The sequence below is a fragment of the Polyodon spathula genome, chromosome 2 (genome assembly GCF_017654505.1).
Source record: "Polyodon spathula isolate WHYD16114869_AA chromosome 2, ASM1765450v1, whole genome shotgun sequence".
Taxonomy (NCBI): domain Eukaryota; kingdom Metazoa; phylum Chordata; class Actinopteri; order Acipenseriformes; family Polyodontidae; genus Polyodon; species Polyodon spathula.
The window spans coordinates 82,923,513-82,944,968 of record NC_054535.1 but is presented as its reverse complement, the minus strand read 5'-3'; the positions used below and the strand labels follow the sequence as shown (position 1 = coordinate 82,944,968).

General features: G+C 37.1%; 1 protein-coding gene across 1 annotated transcript in view; it reads left to right on the top strand.

Moving 5' to 3' along the window:
- LOC121302267 (A disintegrin and metalloproteinase with thrombospondin motifs 19-like) overlaps window positions 1–21,456 on the top strand; it is a 104,419-nt gene that overhangs the window by 16,325 nt on the left and 66,638 nt on the right. Inside the window, exon 8 of the mRNA XM_041232116.1 lies at window positions 10,352–10,457. Coding sequence (XP_041088050.1) covers window positions 10,352–10,457 — 106 coding nt within the window. The remainder of the gene's footprint in view (window positions 1–10,351; window positions 10,458–21,456) is intronic.

Sequence of the window (21,456 nt, the reverse complement as noted above, 5' to 3'; positions counted from 1 at the left end):
TGAAAGAGCATTACGTTATCTGGACTGGGGGAAAATCAGGCGAAGCCTAAACTGCCCAGACTGGGCACTAAAACAGTGTAAAACGTATTGAAAAATATACCACATGATTACTCTTTATATTATTATTAATGAGTTCATACTTATTTAATCGTGTAGTATAATTAGACGTTTCACATTGATTTAGCACCCCATCCAGATAGGTATGTCTTGGTCCTGGAGTATTATGATTGATTAAAAAATATGAAAATGATATTTTTTACAGTATACTATAGTGACGTAATAATCGTGCGGTATAGTTTTTAATACGCTCCGTATTGTTTAGTGCCAAATCGTATTTTTCACACCTTGGATTTTTTTTAGCTTTTTCCTTTCCAAACAACTTGTCTTCATTTTCTAAAAACATTGTGAGCTATTATTATAATACATGTTTCAGTAATATTGCACTTTCTATGCTTATGAGCACTTTGAACCATTGGCTCACCTTTTATGCAAACACATTGATTGCATCAGTTAGGTATAGTCTGATTCATTTAAATGTATTCATTTTGACAGCCCTGCAATATTAACATTACTGCAGCAACTCTTTTGAATTTCACAGACTCAGGAATATGTGCAAGATATTTGCAGTACAAGTAGAGTTGCATAAAAGTTGTATAAATTAGCAAAATCTTTAACTGTCTGGTCCATTGTTTTTTGTACTGAAAAATAAGATACATAATTATGTGGGCTTCATGAATAAGGCAATGAAAATATGCTTGTTACTCTAACCCAGATTCACTGAAGATTATCTAAATGTGAAGGATTAACAAATCAATTATCAAATTAAGATTAGAGAAAATTGCTTTAAACCATTATTATTTTTTGCATGTAATTTTTTGGTATAATCAGAGAAGGTGTGCAAGGCATGGATCTTGGTGGTTATCTTATCAGTAGTTATATTATTTGTAGAGTAATGTTGTTGACCATGTTTGTTGGAGAAGGCTGTACAACAATAAATCAGTGCTCTGTCTGAAGCTGTGAGTTACAACTCATTTTTCAAAGGTTCAGTATAGCAACTCAGCTGCTTATTAGAGAGTGGTCCATTTATACATGGAATAATAAAGTTGCAGCCCCTAGCTACCTCAGTAATAATTACATAAGGCCAGAATTATTAGAGCCAAGAACTTCAGTAACGAAAAAAAACAGCGTTTGAACAAAACTGTGGCACATCTACAGTAAAATGTCTAAATCAGTTGTGAAGCAGATATAATTACACAGTTTGCAGTATAACAGCATGGTTGAGGGTATGTACTCTGGTGTTTAAATGGCTGGGCTGAATTTATGCAGCTCCTACATAATACAGTAAATGAATGGCTATCTGTGCTCCGAACGGCGGAAACATTGTATAAAGCCAGCTAACCCGACTGCTGGGAGCAGAGTAAAGCAGTTGGTTCATAGACAGAATACAGTACTGCTCTGTTTCATAGATGTGAATAGAAGTGAGAATCTAACTGTAATGTAATTACCAAATAAGCATCTAAGTACATTTCTGAATGATCCTTAATGAAGATGTATTTGTTTTAGTATGGAGTCATGTAGCACAGGATAGTTTCACTGCTTATACTGTATCTTTGTCGAGCAAAACCTATTTAATAGTGTTGAGTGTAGCCATCCCAAGTTTCTATGGAAACCCCAGCTATTCTGAAGTAAATGTGATGCATTTTGAGCTACCTTTGAAGAGTAAGAAATTCTATGCCACCACTGTCAACACGTGAGTTTGATCAGCCTGAAAGCCTGTGTTAGCTGTTAGTTATTGAAAGATTGATGACTAGCAATAAAATTCTGAAGTAAAAAATATTTTGATGCAGTGAAAGGCTTAAAGTTCATGCTCTTTCCCCCTTATTTCCAGTCTTGGTTTCTCTCAGTGTATACTTCATAAAACAGTTTATATGGACTTTTAACTTCCCGCTGACTGGTAAAGAACACAAATTCCATGGAGATACTGCTGCCTGCTTTATGTGCATGAAACAGCATCCCTTCGTTGAGATCCACACGTTGAACCACTTTATCTCAAGCAAAAGTATGCCTGATCAAGAGTACCTATCACATTCATTCACTTGTACCTTTCTCTGGACTGTAACTCATAACTATGTAATGCATTTTGAATATATCTTCCCAAATCAGTTATAAACACCAGATGGCCATTAAATTAAAGTCAAACATTCGTGATTTTTTTTTTTTTTTTCCTATAAAATGATTGGACTATCACTTAAACAAGCTTATCCTTCTTGATACAGCTCTGTGGGACAAACCCCAAAACAATAGATTAAACTATGACTGTTATTATTACACACATTTCAAAGCAAACAAGAATGTTTATATATCTTTGGTCATGTACTTTATATGTTTTATATTATTGCAATGCCGTAATAGATGAGAAAGATGAATGTTATTCTGTTGTTTAAACTACCATCAATTTTGTTCTGTGTGGTGTTGTTAAATTCTGTAATATATGTCCAGTAAATCGACGGTTTTGAGAAGGCTTGCTATTCTTATTGGGAGGGTTCTTATCACATACAGTGTTTTGCTACCTGGCTGCCCACTCGTACCTCCTTTTTTTCACAGTGGCCTCCACAAAAAGGAAGACCACCTAAGTTTGCAAACTGCAGAGGTCAAAATCCAGAATAAATATCCATGGCATAAGCATATTGTATCTGATGGGTCTGAGACGTGCCTTAGGGTTACCACAGCCATTTTTTCATGAGAAGACATTTTTTTTTCCATATGGTTTCAACTTTTTTTGTTTGTTCTCAAAGAAGTTGGGTCAGGCAAGGTTGTAATCCATCTCAGAGTTTAAATGAATGTTTATACAAAACTTGCTTTATGTATTTCCGCATAATGTGTCAGATCAGCTTTAACATATACTGCACATCATTTTAACTAGATGGTTGGTTGACATCTTAAGTGCCTGTTGATGATGAATTGAAATTAGAGTTAAGAATGAATGTGAATTCGTGTGGAACAAATTAATGTTTTATAAATTCAAGATCATATAATAACAGACTGGTTGAGTAGCAACATGAACATTTCAATATACAAGCTTAACAATGGCCGCATTTACATGCACAAGTCATGACAGTTTTCATCTCAAACTGTTTGCCATACTTTTCAGGAAATGCGTTGCTATGCAGTTCTGATTTAGGAAAAAAAATCGTCCGTATCAATGCAGATTACTCCATTCATAGTCATTTAGAGGAGGGGATATTTAAATGTCTGTGTCTGCTTACTAAGCAGGACCAGAATGACTCTCAATATTGTGAGGAGACCTTCATGCGTTGCCATGAAGACAAAAACATTTAACAAGTGAAATTAATTCACATGTTGTCGCGCACATTCTGAATTACACTGCGCATTAGCTACTTGTTTGTCTGGTTACCTTTCCAACACACACACACATACACACACACACAATATAATGAAATATAATTTCTAGTTTTACTACTTAGAATTTATATTCGTGTGTGTGTTTGTGTGTGTTTGTGGAACATCTAAAAGTTACATTTTATTAACACTAAAACTGCCTTTTACAATACATGTTTTTATTTTGACTATAACCTACAATATTCATTTTTTAAATATATATACAAGCCTGTTGTTATCTCTACTGGACCTGGAAGCCATCAATTCCTTCGTTTTTACAAGGTAGATTTATTTTGACCCAAAAACTGCAAAGCTGCAGGCTGCAGCACCTCCACCTGGATTCTGTGCTGCAAGTGACACACATGCAAGATAAATCATGTTACTTTCGTTTTAGATTAAAAACTACTTTTGTTTTTACAGTTTTGTATGTGAATATACCTGTTTAAACACAAGTTTATTTTGAAATGTTTATTTTATAGTTTATCAATCTTTGGAATAGTGCAGTGGTGTTTTGTATGGCCTTTCTGCTGGAGATTACGTGATATTAAATCAGACAAACGGGATCTTGCTTGCTGAAACCTCGTGAGCCACAAGCACGATTCCTGCTCTGGTTTGCATGGGTTTTTACAACTATTTTTATTGTGAGAAAGCGATTGACCCTGCTCTTAAAGTCGCGCTGCAAAAAGGTAATCCTTTTGCTGTTTCACGATGTATTCGTGACTGTAGAGTCGACTTTCAAGTGTATGTAAACCAAGCCATTGTCTCATAGGGTTTAAAGACAGTATAAAATATGTAGTTTAAAATTGGGATTTATATTATCCATCCAATAAATCAAACGTATAATGCATCTAGCATGACACCACCGTTATACTAAGCATAGTAAACCTACCTTGGTGTTAAAGAATAAGCAGTGGGCTTCCAAAAGATATAGTGTTACACGTCCCCATGTGTTGCTACAACTGTTTAAATAACGTAGCTGTAATTTTTCTTTTCATTGTTAACGTCTGACAACTTTTTACACTTACAACTTTAAAGTGTGTTTCAAAGATCTTTTCAAAGTTTCCACATTAGTGCACTGATAGTGTAAGGATTATTGCCCACTTTGTCAAACAGGTAACACAGCAATAAAGATCCACGATGTGGACAGGAACAGAAAAGCCACAGCACTTGATGATATTATATATTTTAATTGCTCTTTCTGCAGTGATTTAGAGGACAGATCTCAAACCCTGTGGACTAGAGGGACCATTTTGAAAAGAGCTTTGAAACAGACTTTAAAGTTAAGTGTAGCAAGTTATATTAACAAAGGGATATTAACAATGAAAAGAAAAATTACAGCTACATTATTTAAACAGTTGTAGCAACATGTGGGGACGTGTAACGCTATATTTTTCAAAACCATGCTTACTCTTTATGGAAACTCCTTGTGTAAAATCTGAAGGTACTCGTCACTTTTGCTTGATCTAGTATGGCTTCCACATTGTAGTCATGGGAGTTTTTGATTTCTGGATGCTCAAATGGGTTGAAATATTAATAATTGTATTATATAATTCTGTTGTCAAGTTCAATTGTGGGTATCATACAAAAACAGTATTACAAAGTAACTGCACTCTCAAAGCAGATATACCATTCCTCTTATGTTTTCCTCGTGTCACAGGATAGCTTGATCAGTGATGTCAGACCCAGAATAAACACACAACACTGCGCGGTGAAATGGTGAATGCGCTTGCTTGCGCCGGTTTATTGCAAATCAAAAGGTTTAAACAGAAAAAAACAAACTCTGAACAAAGCAAACGGCGTGGTGGCCAAAACAAATAGACAGACAAACAAACGGTGGATGAATGCTACACAAAGAAGTATCATGCTGGCCCTGTTTTTTTCTTATTCTTATCTCCTCTCCACACATGTTCTCCACTCACGAACCCACAACCCGAGTGAGTGAAACACTGCATCTTTTATGCAGCTGTACCGAGACTCGATTGCTAATCAGTCATTCAACTGGAATCTCAGTACATCTGCTTGTGAACTAATTGTGCTCCCTGTGCTTCCACACTATACACACTTTATCTGCCCGTGAATTGATTGTGCCATCCTCGTGTCTAAATACAAATATACATTTTAAATCACTTGTGCTCCACATACCCATTATATCCAGTGCACTGATACCTATACACCAACATTAACACACCACACGCAACATATCTCAATCCTAAAATTCTAGGTGATGCAAAACTTCTGGCCAGAGCTGTAGACCATGACTTATTTTGCTTTCACTGAGGTGATTTTCTACACGATTCCTGTCACAGGTCTGAATGCGTCACCACATCAAAATTCCAGAGAAATACATGTGGGCATTGCAATAAAGAACAGACTAATTCACTTTCTGGATTGTATAAAAAAGGCAGGCACAGATTTTTGACCATTGACAGAAAACCTTAACCTCAAAAATAAACAAATAGCAGAAACAGGAATAAACTACAATAAATTCAAGAAACAAAATACCAAAGTATATTTTGTAGGGATTTCTTTTATAAATACATACAGCATCTCAATGAGGATGTTAGCCAGTTTGTCCTGCAGCTCTAGCTTGAAGGAGGAGAAGCTGCCACCAGGGATACTTTTAACCCACTGAACATCAGCATGCAGTGCTGCCAACAAAAGGTTGTAAAATAGATGTGTCTGGTTCTAAATGCTACAGGAACATGTAACATAGCATTCCATTTATAGAGAAATAACATTTATATTGACCCACTGGGGGACTGACTGAATGTTTCTAAGGTGACTTTAAGGTTTCATTGAATTAAAGATTTGGGGTAAAGCTGTGATTTAGGGTTAGGATTAGGCTTAGATTCAGTATGATCCCAGAGGCTTGGATATTCCTGGACGAATCAATAACATGCCTGGCCATGGGCATGGGAATAGGAAAAGAAAGTGCTGATTACACCTGTAAGTGACAATGAGCTGATCCATGTAAAAAATGTTCTCTTCTGAAATGGAGCCACATTACTTTGTTAATGTTTCAGAAGGGTCTTGCAGCAATCCTAACATTACAGGTACCACACCACAGTGAAACGCTGCAGAGCAGCGACTAGAGTAAGATAGCTTTTGTAAAACAAAGACTTTATTCGTGCCAAATGTTTTACCCTTGGATCGATTCCAGGTGTGCTTTTAAGCTACAGGAAGTCAAAGCCCAGATATATAGAAAGAGTTAGAAATGATTTTCTTTAGCATGATACAACAGGAGCTAAAGACACAGCAGGCTTCTTAAAGTAGACAGTTCTTTACACATGAAATTAATAAGGATGAAATAAACATGGACTAGCCTGTTTGTAGTATCTGGCTGATTTACATCCAGTAGCCTGTTTTTTTATGTGTCTTTTATGTAAAAGCTCAGCTGCATTTAGGAGTGAAGGCACACCACATTAATTGCACTTGATGTATTGAGCAGATTTTAAAGATTAAAGTCAGATTTGATCCTGGGAGAATGCAGACTGTAGTCTGAAACTGAAGGCCCTGTAAATGCAAGCATGTGATAGATGTGTATTTAAACAAGTGATGATGTATGGAATTTCATGTAACCCTGTGAACCTTTTTCTTTTTGGAATACTGACGACTGTTTATTCCTTCACTACCTCATGCTGGGTCGGAGTTATAAGGCAATTATGACCAAATTTCTTTTAAAATGTGTGTTTTTGCTAAATTTAATTTTAGATTGTTTGTGATTTTCATTATGAAATGTGAAGGTTCTATTGTTTTCTAAAATTGACAAGAAAAAACAATTGCCATACAATGGTCCCTTTCCCCACTGTTAGATTCTTGTACATTTTAGGAGCCAATTATATTGAATGGTTATATGCCCTGTCTTGAAAGTGCCTCCAGGCAAAGCATATATAATTTTATTGAAATGCCCAATAGACTTTACCATAACACTTTTTGTATATTTCACACTTGCTGTGTAATGTGCCCCATAATTCTAATCGAGTAGACTGCACAACTTATATAAATAACACACAAACAGTGTATAATATACATAAATCCTCTCACAATTTTTAAAAGGGTGCACATTATATTCGAAAAATTATGGTACATGTTTTTACAGGTCCAAATCATGTTTATTGTATAGGTTGCTTGGATTTTAAAGCAATTTCATTTATATTAATGTTTTACATCTGCAGGTATTCATTTAAAGGCAAGAAACATGATCATTACGCAAGAAGCAATCCCTTTCCTTATGATTATTGAGCACCAATCAATGACAGTCTCTTCTTACAGTGTGATTTTATACAAAATTATATCTGGTTGCAAAAAATTGAATCCCATGTCCCATTGCCTAATCAATTAATACTACTTATATTGCAACTGTGGTTTATTTTCCTACTGTTGTTTCATCTGTTATACATTTTTTTAATTAAAAATTAACATCCTTTACCTTTGATAGATCCTGCCTCTTCTACAGATAATGTCCAATAATTGTTAAGTTTTAGTAAATCATAATCAAGCTTGTGCCCTTCCACATGATTGAAATGACAATTATTAAAAAAAACAAGCATTTAATGATGTAATCCTTTGCTTTCTCGTGATTGGCTGTTAAGTCACTCAATGTGAAAGATCACTGGACACAATGTTCAATGAGCCCTACTCGTTAACTCTTTAAACTTGAGTGAACAGAGAAATATATTAGCTAGGGACAGTCTAAGCATAACAGTCATGTTGCTAAAATCTCAACAATAGAATGTTTCAACTATTAATAAAAAGAGTAATAAACAGATCTATTTGAAAAGCTTTAATAAGCAGATGTAGTTTCATGTTCTGTTGCCTCTAAATCAATTTCTTTTTATTGTATATTTACATACCATACTAAGGTTTTTCACAATGGGAATGATTACGGTACCTGGCACCTTTCAACTGAAACTGATCAAAGAGATATAAGTGTGCTGTAGGCCAGATCTCTTTTTTGTGTCCATGGCTACCAAACTGTGGAATTCCCTGTCACACGGGCTGCATTTGATGTTCTTTTAGTCCCCTGAAAGGATCTGTTCCAAAGCTGATAGTTACACAGTTCCTACCATTGTGCTTCTTTATTGTAAGCCTTGCAGTGTTGTGTTTTCTGCAAAATTAAGGCAATGCAAGTTATTATTATTATTATTATTATTATTATTATTATTATTATTATTATTATTACATTTTTTTTTGTGATGAAACCCATGCCTGTTTCTTAATTTAGTTGAAATGCCCGTACCTGTAACTATGTCACACTTTAACAAACCTCACCTGTATGTCACACTTCTTTATTATAAAGTATTGATCATATCAGAATATGGACGTAAATAGAGGCATCTGCCTCTACATATATGTATACAGGATAGATACACAGAAACACTGCATACTGTAATCCTAACCCTAGCCAATAGGGACACACTGACCCCATTTGTAGTGCTTGTGGATTATGGACTGGCGAAAAAAAGAATAAAGAATGAAATATATCTCTATTCTAAGGACAGTAGGTGGTTCCTCTTCTTCTTTTACAATGTTGCTGTGAGGCGCTCATAAGTTACCTATGCCAGCCAGGACCTGAGTTGCAAATATAATCGTTATCAGAAAAACTGCGTGAATAACGTTGGATTATTGTAGCGCGAAATGAAATCAATCGTACGACGAGCTAAATAAGAACTAATAACACTGACATATTAATTTTTCAAACCCACAAAGATAACGCTGTATTCTTATACTGAGTATTAAATGTGCTACATTTTTAAGTGGAATTGAGTCATATGTGGTGCTGTGCTCAGTATAGTTACAGACATTGTTACAGGCATTGACAGTAGTCTACAGTAATGTACCTTGGTGGTTTTCCATTCCAGTTCTGTGGGACAGTTCTTATCTTTTGAGATCAAATGTACTCCAGTAATGTTTCATAAAGTAATGGCTGGAAGAAAATCAACAGATTCTGAATACTTCAAAAACAACCAGAGTGTATTTTGGAGCTGTGTGAAGATGATGCTGACCCCTGTATCTGTACAATGGAGCAGGCTTCAGTTGGGCCAGGCATGATGACATAGGACCTTCTTTCTCAGCTGTGCAGGAGCCCCCTCCATGATAAAATGGATATGTGATATAGAGTCTTGCTACCCGACCTGAGCCCGACGGGACCCGATAAAATGCACAGTATTAAAACACTGCTCTTTAATTCACTGTTCGTTTTCTTTGGGTTTTCTTTCTCGCACTTGTAATGTGCTGTCATAGGCAATCGTGAAACTCAGTTTACATCATGACCCTCTTTATATCATGAATTATGCCTGCATGGCAATCATGATATGAAGTGGGTTCATCTGTATGTAGACTGATGGAGTTTAAAAACAAAAACAAGTCCATGTGACTTTGTACAATGCAAATCTTGCAAAATATTACTGAAATATGACAGCAACAAGACAGGAAATTCATCTCTGCAGCGGCACACTGAAAAGTGATGTATTCATCCTGTAGCTGTTTTAAAAGTCATAGTGGTTGTAGTATTTGTTGTTGAACGTTAATTTAGCGGTTTGATATGATATAGGCTTGTCCACAATGAGTGTGCGAATTTGCAAGAGCATCTTCTGTGTGGCTATTTATGGTAACAGAGTTTTGAAGAAGCCTGTTATCTTCTTTTAAATCATGCAGTGTTGGATTACTAGGAAAGGAAGTAAATGAGATATGATTAACTGAGAGTGAGTTTTTCTTTATTTACGTTTTAACTGGAAGACAAGAATACTTTACACTGAAGGTAATTCACTTAGTTGCAATATTGTATGTTAGGAATATATTTGTGGAGAGGGTCGGGTATCTAAATATTTCAACGGTCTATGGCTCGGGCTCGGATTTTGTTTGGTCAGATTGGGTTCGGATCTGTTTTTAAATTTTGGCCCGAGCAGACCTCTAATGTGATAAACATTTTTTTGTTTGTTTTGTTTTACAGGTATAGCATACTTAAGTGGGATGTGCAGTGAGAAGAGAAAGTGCATCCTTGCTGAGGACAATGGACTTAATCTGGCATTTACAATTGCTCATGAGATGGGGCACAAGTAAGTCCTTCTTTTTCCTGAATGTTTGTAAGATATTGAAGGTCTGTAAAAATGCATTTGCTTTGCATAACTTTAACCAGCAATAGTGTGTGCATAAAAGGGACTGTATAAATGACAAACCTTTGACAAACCTTTTAAAAAAAGTCTAAAAATTCATACCATTGTTTTTTATGGACAAATAGCCTACATTCTTCGGAATGCCATTTGGGGTTCAGGCGTTATGATATATGTTGCTCATCTTAACTGAGGGTGTTTATAATGTACAGTACTGTAGGTACAGACAGTAAATAATTTGAGAAATGGAAATTGTGTGATAAATGTGGTTTAAGTATTTGGGTAGCTTTACACTTGGGAAGAACAGAGCTCAAACACTACTGTAACCCTCTGATACAGCATACTCCTCTCCATGTGAATAAAGCATTATGTCGACAAAATCTGACAAAACATTTATTTCATAAGTATAATATAACAATCGAATAGGTATTTACCACCTAAGACCCCCAATACCTGAAAATTGTGTACCGAAGCTGCTCTTTGAGCCTGTGACGCAGCCGTGGCCCCGCCACCGACAGCACAAAGGGACTGCGCTCACAGATCTTTGCGCCATTTTGCCTTTCAAGAGTGACTTGATTGGAGAGCCTTGTTCAGATAAGTACTTGTTGCTTCTGTCTCTATACATTTAGCATTTATTGTGTTATTAAACTAATCGCTGTAAAAGTTAATGACGTGTACTGTGCGCATTACAGCCTGTTGCTTGTTACATCCCGCTGTGGCCTTGTGCCCAACATGAAGCCAGTGGCTCGAGTCGCTCCTACCCAGGGATCCAGCAACATTACTTAGCTCATGAGGTGTTTTATATAATTTCTGTAATTGTTAATTGCTGTTTTTTGTTAGAGAAAATATTTTGTTTTGTGTATTTTTCTGTTTTACATATACTATGTGCAGGCCTGTCTGCAACGTGGTACTTAGTACACGAGCAGCAAAAGCAGCTGCTGGGCTCAGCAGCACTGCACAGGACCAAGATTCTCGCTTTGGTTGTGGCTGCTTACAATTCCAACCACAGTATCATGATGCCGTTTTGGTGACAGCTTTTAGCATCACCATTGCGAAGGCTGTTAGTCCTTTCTAACACGCAGGGTTCACTCAGTCAACCAGTCTGTGGAACTGGAGACTTTCCATCCACCTCCTTTCCAGTCTGACAGAGAGCGGCAGCTCCATACACTCTGCCCAATTCGGGCTCTGGAGTACTGTGTTGACAGGATGAAAAGTTGGAGGCAGTCCAAACTATTTTTTGTCTACTATGGTCCCATGTTCAAGCCCTGTCTGAGCAGTGGCTGTCCAAGTGGATAGCAGACACAGTCAGCTGACCAACTTGCCTCCTCTAGAAAAGCTCACTGCCCATTCCACCAGGGGTCTTGCAACTTTGTGGGCTTTATTCCAGTGTGCATCTGTCAAGCACATATGCAATGCGGCGGTGTCAGCTACTCTCCATACCTTCACTGGGTTCTACATGCTGAATGTCGTGGAGCCTCAAAAAATAAACAGTGTGTGTGAAAATAAATTGGACCCGACGTGCCTGACAAGCGCTGAATAAATGGACTGCAAAGGGTTAAGAGCGGTTTCTGTCAACCCTTACAACAGGCATAGAGGTGAGTTTCTTCCTCAATTTTTATACCCTAGCTACTTGTTACTAGAGTTCCGAATGGTAACGGACAGGATAACCTTCGGTTTAGCCTTGTAGCACTCCAGTCGTCTGCAATCTTGCCCTATTTCCCTGAAATAGAAAAGTAACCATTAACCTTCAAGGTCACTGCGTCCATGATTGCAGCAGACTTAAAGGAAAAATAGTGCTGTGATCTGTGAGCGCAGTGCTTTTGTGCCCTTGGGGGCGGGGCCACGACTGAGTCACAGGCTTGCTGAGCAGCTTTGGCATACCATGTTGATGATTCCAATATCCATTTGGTAATGGTTACATTTCTGTTTAGGGGAACCAAGGTTAAGATAATAACTTCACGTTCTATAGGGTGACTGTGGTAGGGTGTGGGTAGTCACTGACAGAAAGTGTGTCTGCAAAACACTGCACAGGTGCCCAGTTTTATTTATGTTTCTTTTCTTTTTAATGATTTATTTTAGCCAACAGAGGGCGCTGTTGTCCGTGGCCTGGCTACCAGCGATGGTATTCTGGTCCTCCTGGAATACCGCTTTAGGGTACACAGTTAGTTGTGGTCGCACTTGCAGGTGTTCAAAAGAATAATGAAAAACGAAAAGACGTAATAAAAAGGGAAAATAAAACACAGTAATAAAAACTACAAAATAAAGATGCGTTTACCCAATCGTCGCTAGTCGTACGACCCAGGTTTCCGTCCTTCACTTTGCCGTTCCCTCCACCTATACTTGTACATTATCAGTGGTCTGCCCAAGGGTTCCCTGCTCTCCATGTTTCTTTAGTTTCTTTCTTCTCTGTGGGTTTTCTTTTGTTTTCTTTTCTCCGTCAGTCCACGGTCTTCTTGAGCAGCACTTCTGCTAGCTCGTTTGTAGGTCTTCAGGGGCAGATCTGAGGGAATAACAAAGCATTATTTTATAGGCCCAACAATCCCCTCAAGGCCCTCCTCCCAGCCACTCAGAGAGAGGGAAAGCCCACACATCCTCTTCCCCACCTCTCTGTGTCACTGCCATGACTGACAGGTGGGTCCCACAGGGTTGCTGCCCTCTTCCTGCAGCACCATGCATACGTCAGATGGCCAGTCCAGGTCTCCCCTGTTACAGTGACGCAAAATCTTTGGCCGTAGATGTCGCTATAATTAAACAATGACTCACTCATCCTCTTGGATAGAGCAAAACGCATAACCATAAATCTGAGAAATAAAAATATCACTGAAGTATTACTCAAAGATTAAAATAGCGCATATGCATTTTTTATCTCAGATCTGCAATATTGTGTCTATTAAAATGTTATTAGCTAGATATGTAGATAGATAGATAGATAGATAGATAGATAGATAGATAGATAGATAGATAGATAGATTTACACTTTGTGTCTCTAATTTAAAGACACAAAAACTCTAACTAAATCATTGTGTGCCTTCATGTATGCCAAAGAGACTCAGCAAGGTTTGTCATTTCTTGGCAAGGCATGTACAAAAGCAGCACTCATCCATAGCAGTGATGCAAACAACCCCAACTTGGGGTCATTCTCAAGGCTAAGTGGCTTTAAAAAAAACCTTTTACAAAATCATGGGAAATTGGGTCAAATAGTCAAGACCAGTTTGTGCTAATGAGAGAGAGCTTTCAGATTTCACGAATGAGGCTTTGTTTGGCAGACATTTTGGAAAAGCAACTCTCTCCCATTATCCAACACAGAAGAAGACCTAGGGCACCCCAATTTCAGAAGTGCAGTACAGTATATTTTAGGCTAACATCTATTTTGACTTTGACTGTCTGTGTTGTTTAGACAATTAAATATATCTTTTGGATTTGTTTTCACAGAATGTTGTGCCCCATCCAGTCATATAATTGCTGTCCCTTTTATGGCAATGGTTTGCTTCCCAGGGAGTGAGTTCCAAAATCAAACCAGAGTTCAGCATCTTAAATCAATTTTGTTTCTTACTCACAGAGACTGTGAAGAAACCTTTCATTAAAATGCTGTGGTCCCATCAATTGTTAAGCCACTCTTTTCTCCAGAAGGTGAATAATGATGTTTACTTTTTTGCGTCTTCACTGTGACTCTGGTGAAGAGTTACTTTGGGTTACTTCACTCTATGTATTACAGTTTGCACATTGGGCCCTATTTACCAAGCTTTTACTTGTGTATTATTTAAATAGTACATTTTGTATGATTAAAATACAGTGTCATAGTGTTCATACTCATTCTAGACTGTCATTTGCTTCTTTAGCAGTAGTCTAGGACAGGGTGGCCTCTAGAACAGTTCCATACATTTTAAACTGTATTTAATTCAGACTTGGAAAAAGAAAACCTTTCTTAAAATAACTCTGGAGTTATAGATGGAATGTAAAGTTTATTTTTGTTTCTATGTAGATTTTGATGTGTGACACCCTCCCCCAACTGTATGTAGGCTATCACTGCTTTAGGACCTGTCAGAATTTGACTGTGTAACCCTTTAAAATTGCTATATATATATATATATATATATATATATATATATATATATATATATATATATTATGAGGTCGTTATAGGCAAGCATCCGTATTAAGACAGTAAAAAGGACCGGGCAAAATATTTAGTATTGATCTGGTAACATTGCATAGCAGTTTTGTCATTCCCCTTACATTTTCCCACCAGGAATGTTTTTTTTTTCATAAAACTCCCATTTGTATCAGTTGCATTACCTGTATTGATTCAACAAGCAATTTAGCTGCCCGAATCAATCACTCTTTCCTCTCTAGCCAGTGCTGAATGTTTTACATTACAGTATTGCTCTCTGTTATGTCTGCAACATCAGTTGGGATACCCTAAATTCGCCCTTCTATCACACTGTAATGAAAGGGGGTTTGTGTTGGAGCAAGTGTTTGTAAGTATGTCTTCAGTATAACAAGTCAGATACTTGTTCTAATGGCCCATATGAATCTTATCAATTTTCCTTAGTATGCTATGCCCATCTCTTCCTGTACTGTGTGTCACTGGAGGCCTGCTCAAAATGTGGCACATCTGTGGAACGTACAGTTTTGTTTATCATTCACTGTAGAAGTGCAGTCAGGCATCGATTCAAAAAATGTGGTGAAAATGGCATGAAATGTGAACCCGACACCACATTTTTCTACCACAGTGGATACAAATGTGGCCCAGTATGCATGTAGGACAATAACTAACTGTGCCTGAAAGCCAAATGCAAGCATTATATATTGAACAGAAATTAAACATTAGGCATGTTTTTGTTCCGGTGAAGGTGACATGGTGGTCTTGTCAAGATTCCCAAAAACATCTGCATGTTTTTAGTTTCTCTAGCCCCATTATGTTACCCTCTCAATTTCAATTCTTCTTTCATTCCTTCACCTTACTATATGAATTACATCACTTTCTGTTTCATAGTAGTTAAAAAGTTTACCTTGGCTGAAGAATGTGTACCTATTGAATGTACAGTAAGGGTGTCCCCATTGCCTTTTGTATGTAAACATTGTAGACAACACTAGATCAAACACTGTTGCAGTTTTTTTGTCTTCTTTTTTTTTAAATTTAGAATCTCCAAATTATTTTTACCATAATTTGGAATGTCTAATTATTGTTATTATTATTATTTTTCTCCTTCACTGCGATGATTCCCCATACAGCTCGAAGACCCGAGGCTCAGTGGGTGTCCTCCTATCCCACGAGCCAACTGGTGTCTTTTTACAGCAGGCTACTGGCCTCTGGAAGACAAAACCAGCCTAGCAAATTTCCGCCCCAAGTTTACTCTGCACCTGTCCTGTAGGGGTTGCTGCAGAGCGGTGAAGAGAAACAGTTTAAGCTGGATCCGATCTCCCCAACCCCGGAAGTCCCCAGCGAGGGCTGGCTGCCTCGCACAACCAGGATTTGAACTTGCGATCTCTGATTTGTATGACTCACCCTGCACACTGTGCGGCACTGCTTTTACCATGTGAGGGATTTGGGGACCCTCCTTGTTGTTGCAGTTTATTCAGACATCTGACCTATAGCAAAAGTACCAGGATGCAGCAGTTTATATAAAACATTGTACTTGAAGTCCGCAATTAACGTACACAAAAAAATGAAACTGAAGAACAAAAACATTCTCTGCACAATAAAAAAGGGGCAGTTATAATGTTTATAAAGCTAATTAGAGGTAATACATATATTTTAGGGGAATGGTTAACATTGTGACTTGTTGTAGTCATTCAATCTGCTACATTATTTGAAGATAATATGGAAGTTTGGCAATAAATATTATTAACTAGCTATTTTACACAGAGCATATTCAAAAAGTAGGTTGATGTGTGACACCACTATGTACTTGCTGTTTTTTGTCTAACACATAAATACTTCACATTGACGAATGAGTACACCTCTTTGCTATTATCATCATAAGAGAGGGATAAGCAACACACATAACATCTGTTAAGCAGACCTTTCAGAAGTACTTTTTTTTTTACATTCTGTCAAGTTTTGAATAAGTCACTATGTAGTACAACCCTACTTATTCGTCAAGTTAGAGATTGCACTGAATAACTTGGTTATTGACTGCAGCTGGGTCTGAGTTTCTTAGGTTTCTGCAGTCTTGCCAAGTCATTTAAAAAGCAATACCTATAGTAATGTGGCAAAACAGTAGCACAAAAACAAGCCTCTGAGGGAAGGAACCACTTAACAGGCACCAAAAAAAAGCATTGCATCATGATAAGAAAGTTGATGCTGTTATTATTGGAATTGATTCTGATTATTTTGTATATATAATTGTATGATATGAAAATCTCTATGTTATAAAAAATAACCCATTGGTATTTGTGACAGGGTAACGTCACTGGCAAGCTGTTTCAACTAGGAGGGAGACTCAGAGAAAAGAAAGCTGCAGGTTTAAACGCTGATGCGCACATTTAATAAACAAACTAATTATAATAAACACACACTGGAACAAAACAAAAGGCATGGTGGTCAAAATAAACAGTTTCACAGAACCCCACAAACACTTTAAATACAACACAGAGCATAAACACATTAATAAACAAAACGGCACAAGGGCCAAAACAAAATGTCTACAAAACTCACAACAATACAGGACAGGACAGCACGGAACACCAAACACATAACTTTGCCTATAACACCAGCATCAATCCTATCCTTTCTAACTAACACCAGTGAACCTGTTTATACACCTGTGACATTCCCACGTGTTGTGGCCTAGAGATATTGAACCCCTACCCTGCCAACCCATTATTCCCACACCAAGATACGCACACACACACGTGCACCAGCAGGGCTTTCACACTGCCACATATGCCATAATATAACCATTCCCTGTCCCTTTGAAACACTCTGGCCTCAATTCTGATGAACGCTAAACAAGTGGAAGACGATGAGCAAACTCAAGAGCGTCTGCATTGCCTCCTGTTCCCTCACGTTATGATTTTGAACAGAGCAAAGGCTGGACGCTAGTGCAATTTAGCTAGCGCTGGCCAATCCACGGAAAGTGGAAGCAGAAAGGGTTAGCAAATCAATAGAAACTGACTTTACCTTTAATGGGAAATACTTCTAACTGTGTATGCAGTTGTTTATGTATTGTGTGTTCAGTAGGTTTCCTGAGAAAGTGTTTTCTCTTTGAAAACAACTGCTTTGAGGATGTTTGTTTGGATTGCAAAGGCAAACTTTTGCCCGTCTTCAAAATCTCTTCGGTGAAAGTGATAATGAGGCCACCTGCAGTTTAACAATAACATTAAATCCAAAATTAAGGTAGCATTCATTGCCCCTGTTCCTTTGCTCTAACCATTACAAAAACAATATATTGGACAATACTAGTATAAGTTCCACATCCTGTAACATAATGTGCAGATGCACATATAGTAGTATTGGTAGTTAGTATATTCTTTTTGTAACAGTACATCATTCAAGAAGAATGCACAGTCTAGCAGTGGTACTGTAAGCCATTATGCTGTAGAAAGTTTAGCTTTGCAGCCAGAGCTTGACCAGTCCACTGGTTCATTCCAGTAGTAATTCTAGTGATTTCCCTGGGGTGTTACAACAGCTAAGGTTTTCAAAAGAACATGAGGATGAAGGACAGCATATGATTAATTGCAGGTGTAATGTGTTGCACAGCCAGACATACATTGCATTAGGGAGAAACTTACACTCAGCCAGTTATTGGTTAATGCATTCAAAATCAAGTACTAGATTTATAGTTCATCATATTGAATAATAAAAAAAATACGGTTTGTTAAAAAATGATTTCACTTATGTGCACATGGTAATTCTCAGTTCTGATTTTGTTAAATACCCCTAATGAAGCTTTACTTATGTGTTACTTGAAGAATGTTGACTGTTAGCATTTGTCCAAATTCAAAACCATGGCAACACAACATACAATAACATTTTTGTGTTATGTCAATCCTTAGTAATGAGATTTATAAGAATGAAGAAACTTTAATCATTACTGTTCAAAACAAACAACCTAATGTTCTAACCCAGTCCTAACCTTTTGTCTTGCATATGATGGCTTTTGCACAGAATACACAGTCTGATGAAAAATGTGTGATAGCATCATAAGATTTATGTTACTGTAATGAACTTGAAATCTGAAACATTTAATGTAAAAATAATCTAAAGAAAGTGTTCATGTATTTATCTACTGGCCTTAAATGCAGTTTTGCATTTTTGAACAAAAGCAACCATTCCAAATCACTCAACATAATCTTTTTTGGCAAACTGCTTTATGGGATATAATCTCAAATAATCCAGACATATTTTTTTCAGGATTTTTATTATCATTTTCAATATATTGTAGAAAACTACATACATATGTGTGTGATATCTTTATGATTAATATAAAATCACACAACCACACTCTTCTAAATTACCAAACAAGGAGTTATTAACTAAGATATTATTTAGCAGCTTATAAGTAGTATTTGTTTAAGAATTGTAATTGTCCCAATGAGGTGTGTTCAGTTAGATATTTGATAGACTCCAGCGCCAATACAAAATGCCCCCTTTGTGGCATCCCATAAGTCACTGTGTGAACACTATCTTGAGGAATGTTTTGCCATGCCAACTACAGTGCTGCAGTTAACTGAGTCCCTGTGTTTGGAGTCAGTTCCTCTCATGCACTGTATGACATAGTTGGCGTGTCCTGTGAGTGCAAAAGTCATAGCAGGATAACATTTTCCTTTTCCACAAGATCATATCTAGCCTACAATGTTGAGCAGAAGTGACAACTATGGGTCAGATGATCTCTTCATAGTAATGGGGGGTTGTGAGATACCAATCAATGCCACAAAGTTCAGTTCTTCCATTCTATATCATTCTATACCTTCAATGGACAGGACCCACATTTCTTTGTCTCTTTGTCCACATCACACAGGACATGGCCAACCAATACGTGCGATCTGGTTTGTAGTTTGGTTTTGATATTGTGCATCAAGGTTTGCTTCTTCAACCTGTACTTGCTGAAAAAGTAGCTAAAGGCTTTGCAGTAATACCATTGTAATTTGGGCCTGAATAACTTGGGACTGGATGTACAGTGTAATACAATACAGTTTACTCTTGTACACTGGCTTTCACTTAATGAAGTGTCCCTGAGCACCATTATTAGAAATAAAACATGAATAGACAAGGAAATCCAGTTATAAGTGAGGGGCCTTCTTGTGATGCTCTGACCCTCCCACAGGCAAATTACTGTGAAGTGGTAAACACCATAAAAGAAAAGCACTAGTGAGGTAAAGAACATTTTGTGACTAATAATGCTACATTTAAGTTTCCACTGTGTAGCGTCATTTAGAAAGATCCCAATGACATGCCAACTTTCATGTTCTTTTAATAATGGTGTATAAACCAATGTATTTAAACAGGTGTTGACTCCCTATTATACTGTATTCCATATTAATTTAGGGACACTCTTCCAAAAGACTCCTTTTTGTGCCTTTGAAAGTTCATTATGTTAACCTTTTGCCTTTTTTTTCCTGGAAAAAAAAAAAAAAAAACTAAAATAACATTGGTTGACAAAGTAATTCTGCTTATTATTGTAATTTAGGAACTTACAGTCTGTTTATCCTGTTGTGTAACTATGTGTTACCTTGGCTACAGGTTGTGTTGTCTTCCCAATACCATGACCATCACTCCATGTCTGTACTATTTAAGATGCATAGCTTTGTGCACATGGTCTGCTGATTGGGTTTCCTTTTACGTTCTTTCTTCAACATGCAACTCTGAATGGGCCTCAGGAAAAGGGGATTGACAGGCTGCTCAGGCTTTTTCCATGACCAGCCTCTTCTCCCAGGAGATGCAGCACTTATATTTACTCAGTACCAGGTCCGTCATTAAAGTACAAGATAATCCCAGTAAATCTAATCTAATATGTATTGCCATCACTTCATAGAACTATATTAAACACTCGCAAATTATGTTAGATTTGTATTTGAGTTTTTTTCAGCACATTTTGCACTTTCCCATGCTGCACTCGGAAGAAACAACTGACACATAAGTTGCTTCTGGGAGTTTGAGTTCTTGTAGGAAAAACAATTCTGAACATGACGTTAATTATACACAATGACTTCTCCTGATATACAAAAAAAAAAAAAAAAAAAAAAACTGTGTTCCATTTAGTTTCTTTAAAGGTACTCCATGCAGCTTCACTCGTTGGTTCTCCTTCGAGGGCAGACTTGCGATGACTGATCTGTTTTCAGTGTCAATGAGTTCCTTGATGTAACCTGTTGAAATTTACATTTTCAAATAAATTGCCAATTAAAGTCACGTGAGACCTATGAAATGATTGCTGAAATTATTTTATTAGCATCATGTACTTGAAGCACTGCACAGTAAGCAGTTTACTGTTAGCAAATGATAAGTTTTTGGCCAACACTTCAATAACCTTATATGGTATACAATTGATTAACATTAAGCTGTATGTGTCACTTTCAAATGTCAAACACTTGTGTGGTGTGGTGAACACAGTCGTTTGTAAAGTGCCATTGCACTGTGTTTGATCTTACAGTAACCTATTGAAATACAAGTAACCTATTGAAATACAGGAGCACCACCAGCTAGTAATTGGACTGCATGCAATCTGTCTGTTTGATGAGGTATATTAACTGGATTTCAATTCAGACTCTAGAATGCCTATTTCAAACCGGGAAAATTTAAACTGGGATCTATGATCAGCTTGCCTATTCTGACGTGAGGGGAGTTAATTAAATAGTTTATTTTTTTTTTTACATTACATTGTTAAAATGGATGATAATATTGTAGTCATCAATTTAAATTATATGTAATTTCTTTTAATGCCAACACAAAAATAAATACACAAGCAATGTTCTTGTGCTCCTAGGTAATAGTTGTATGATG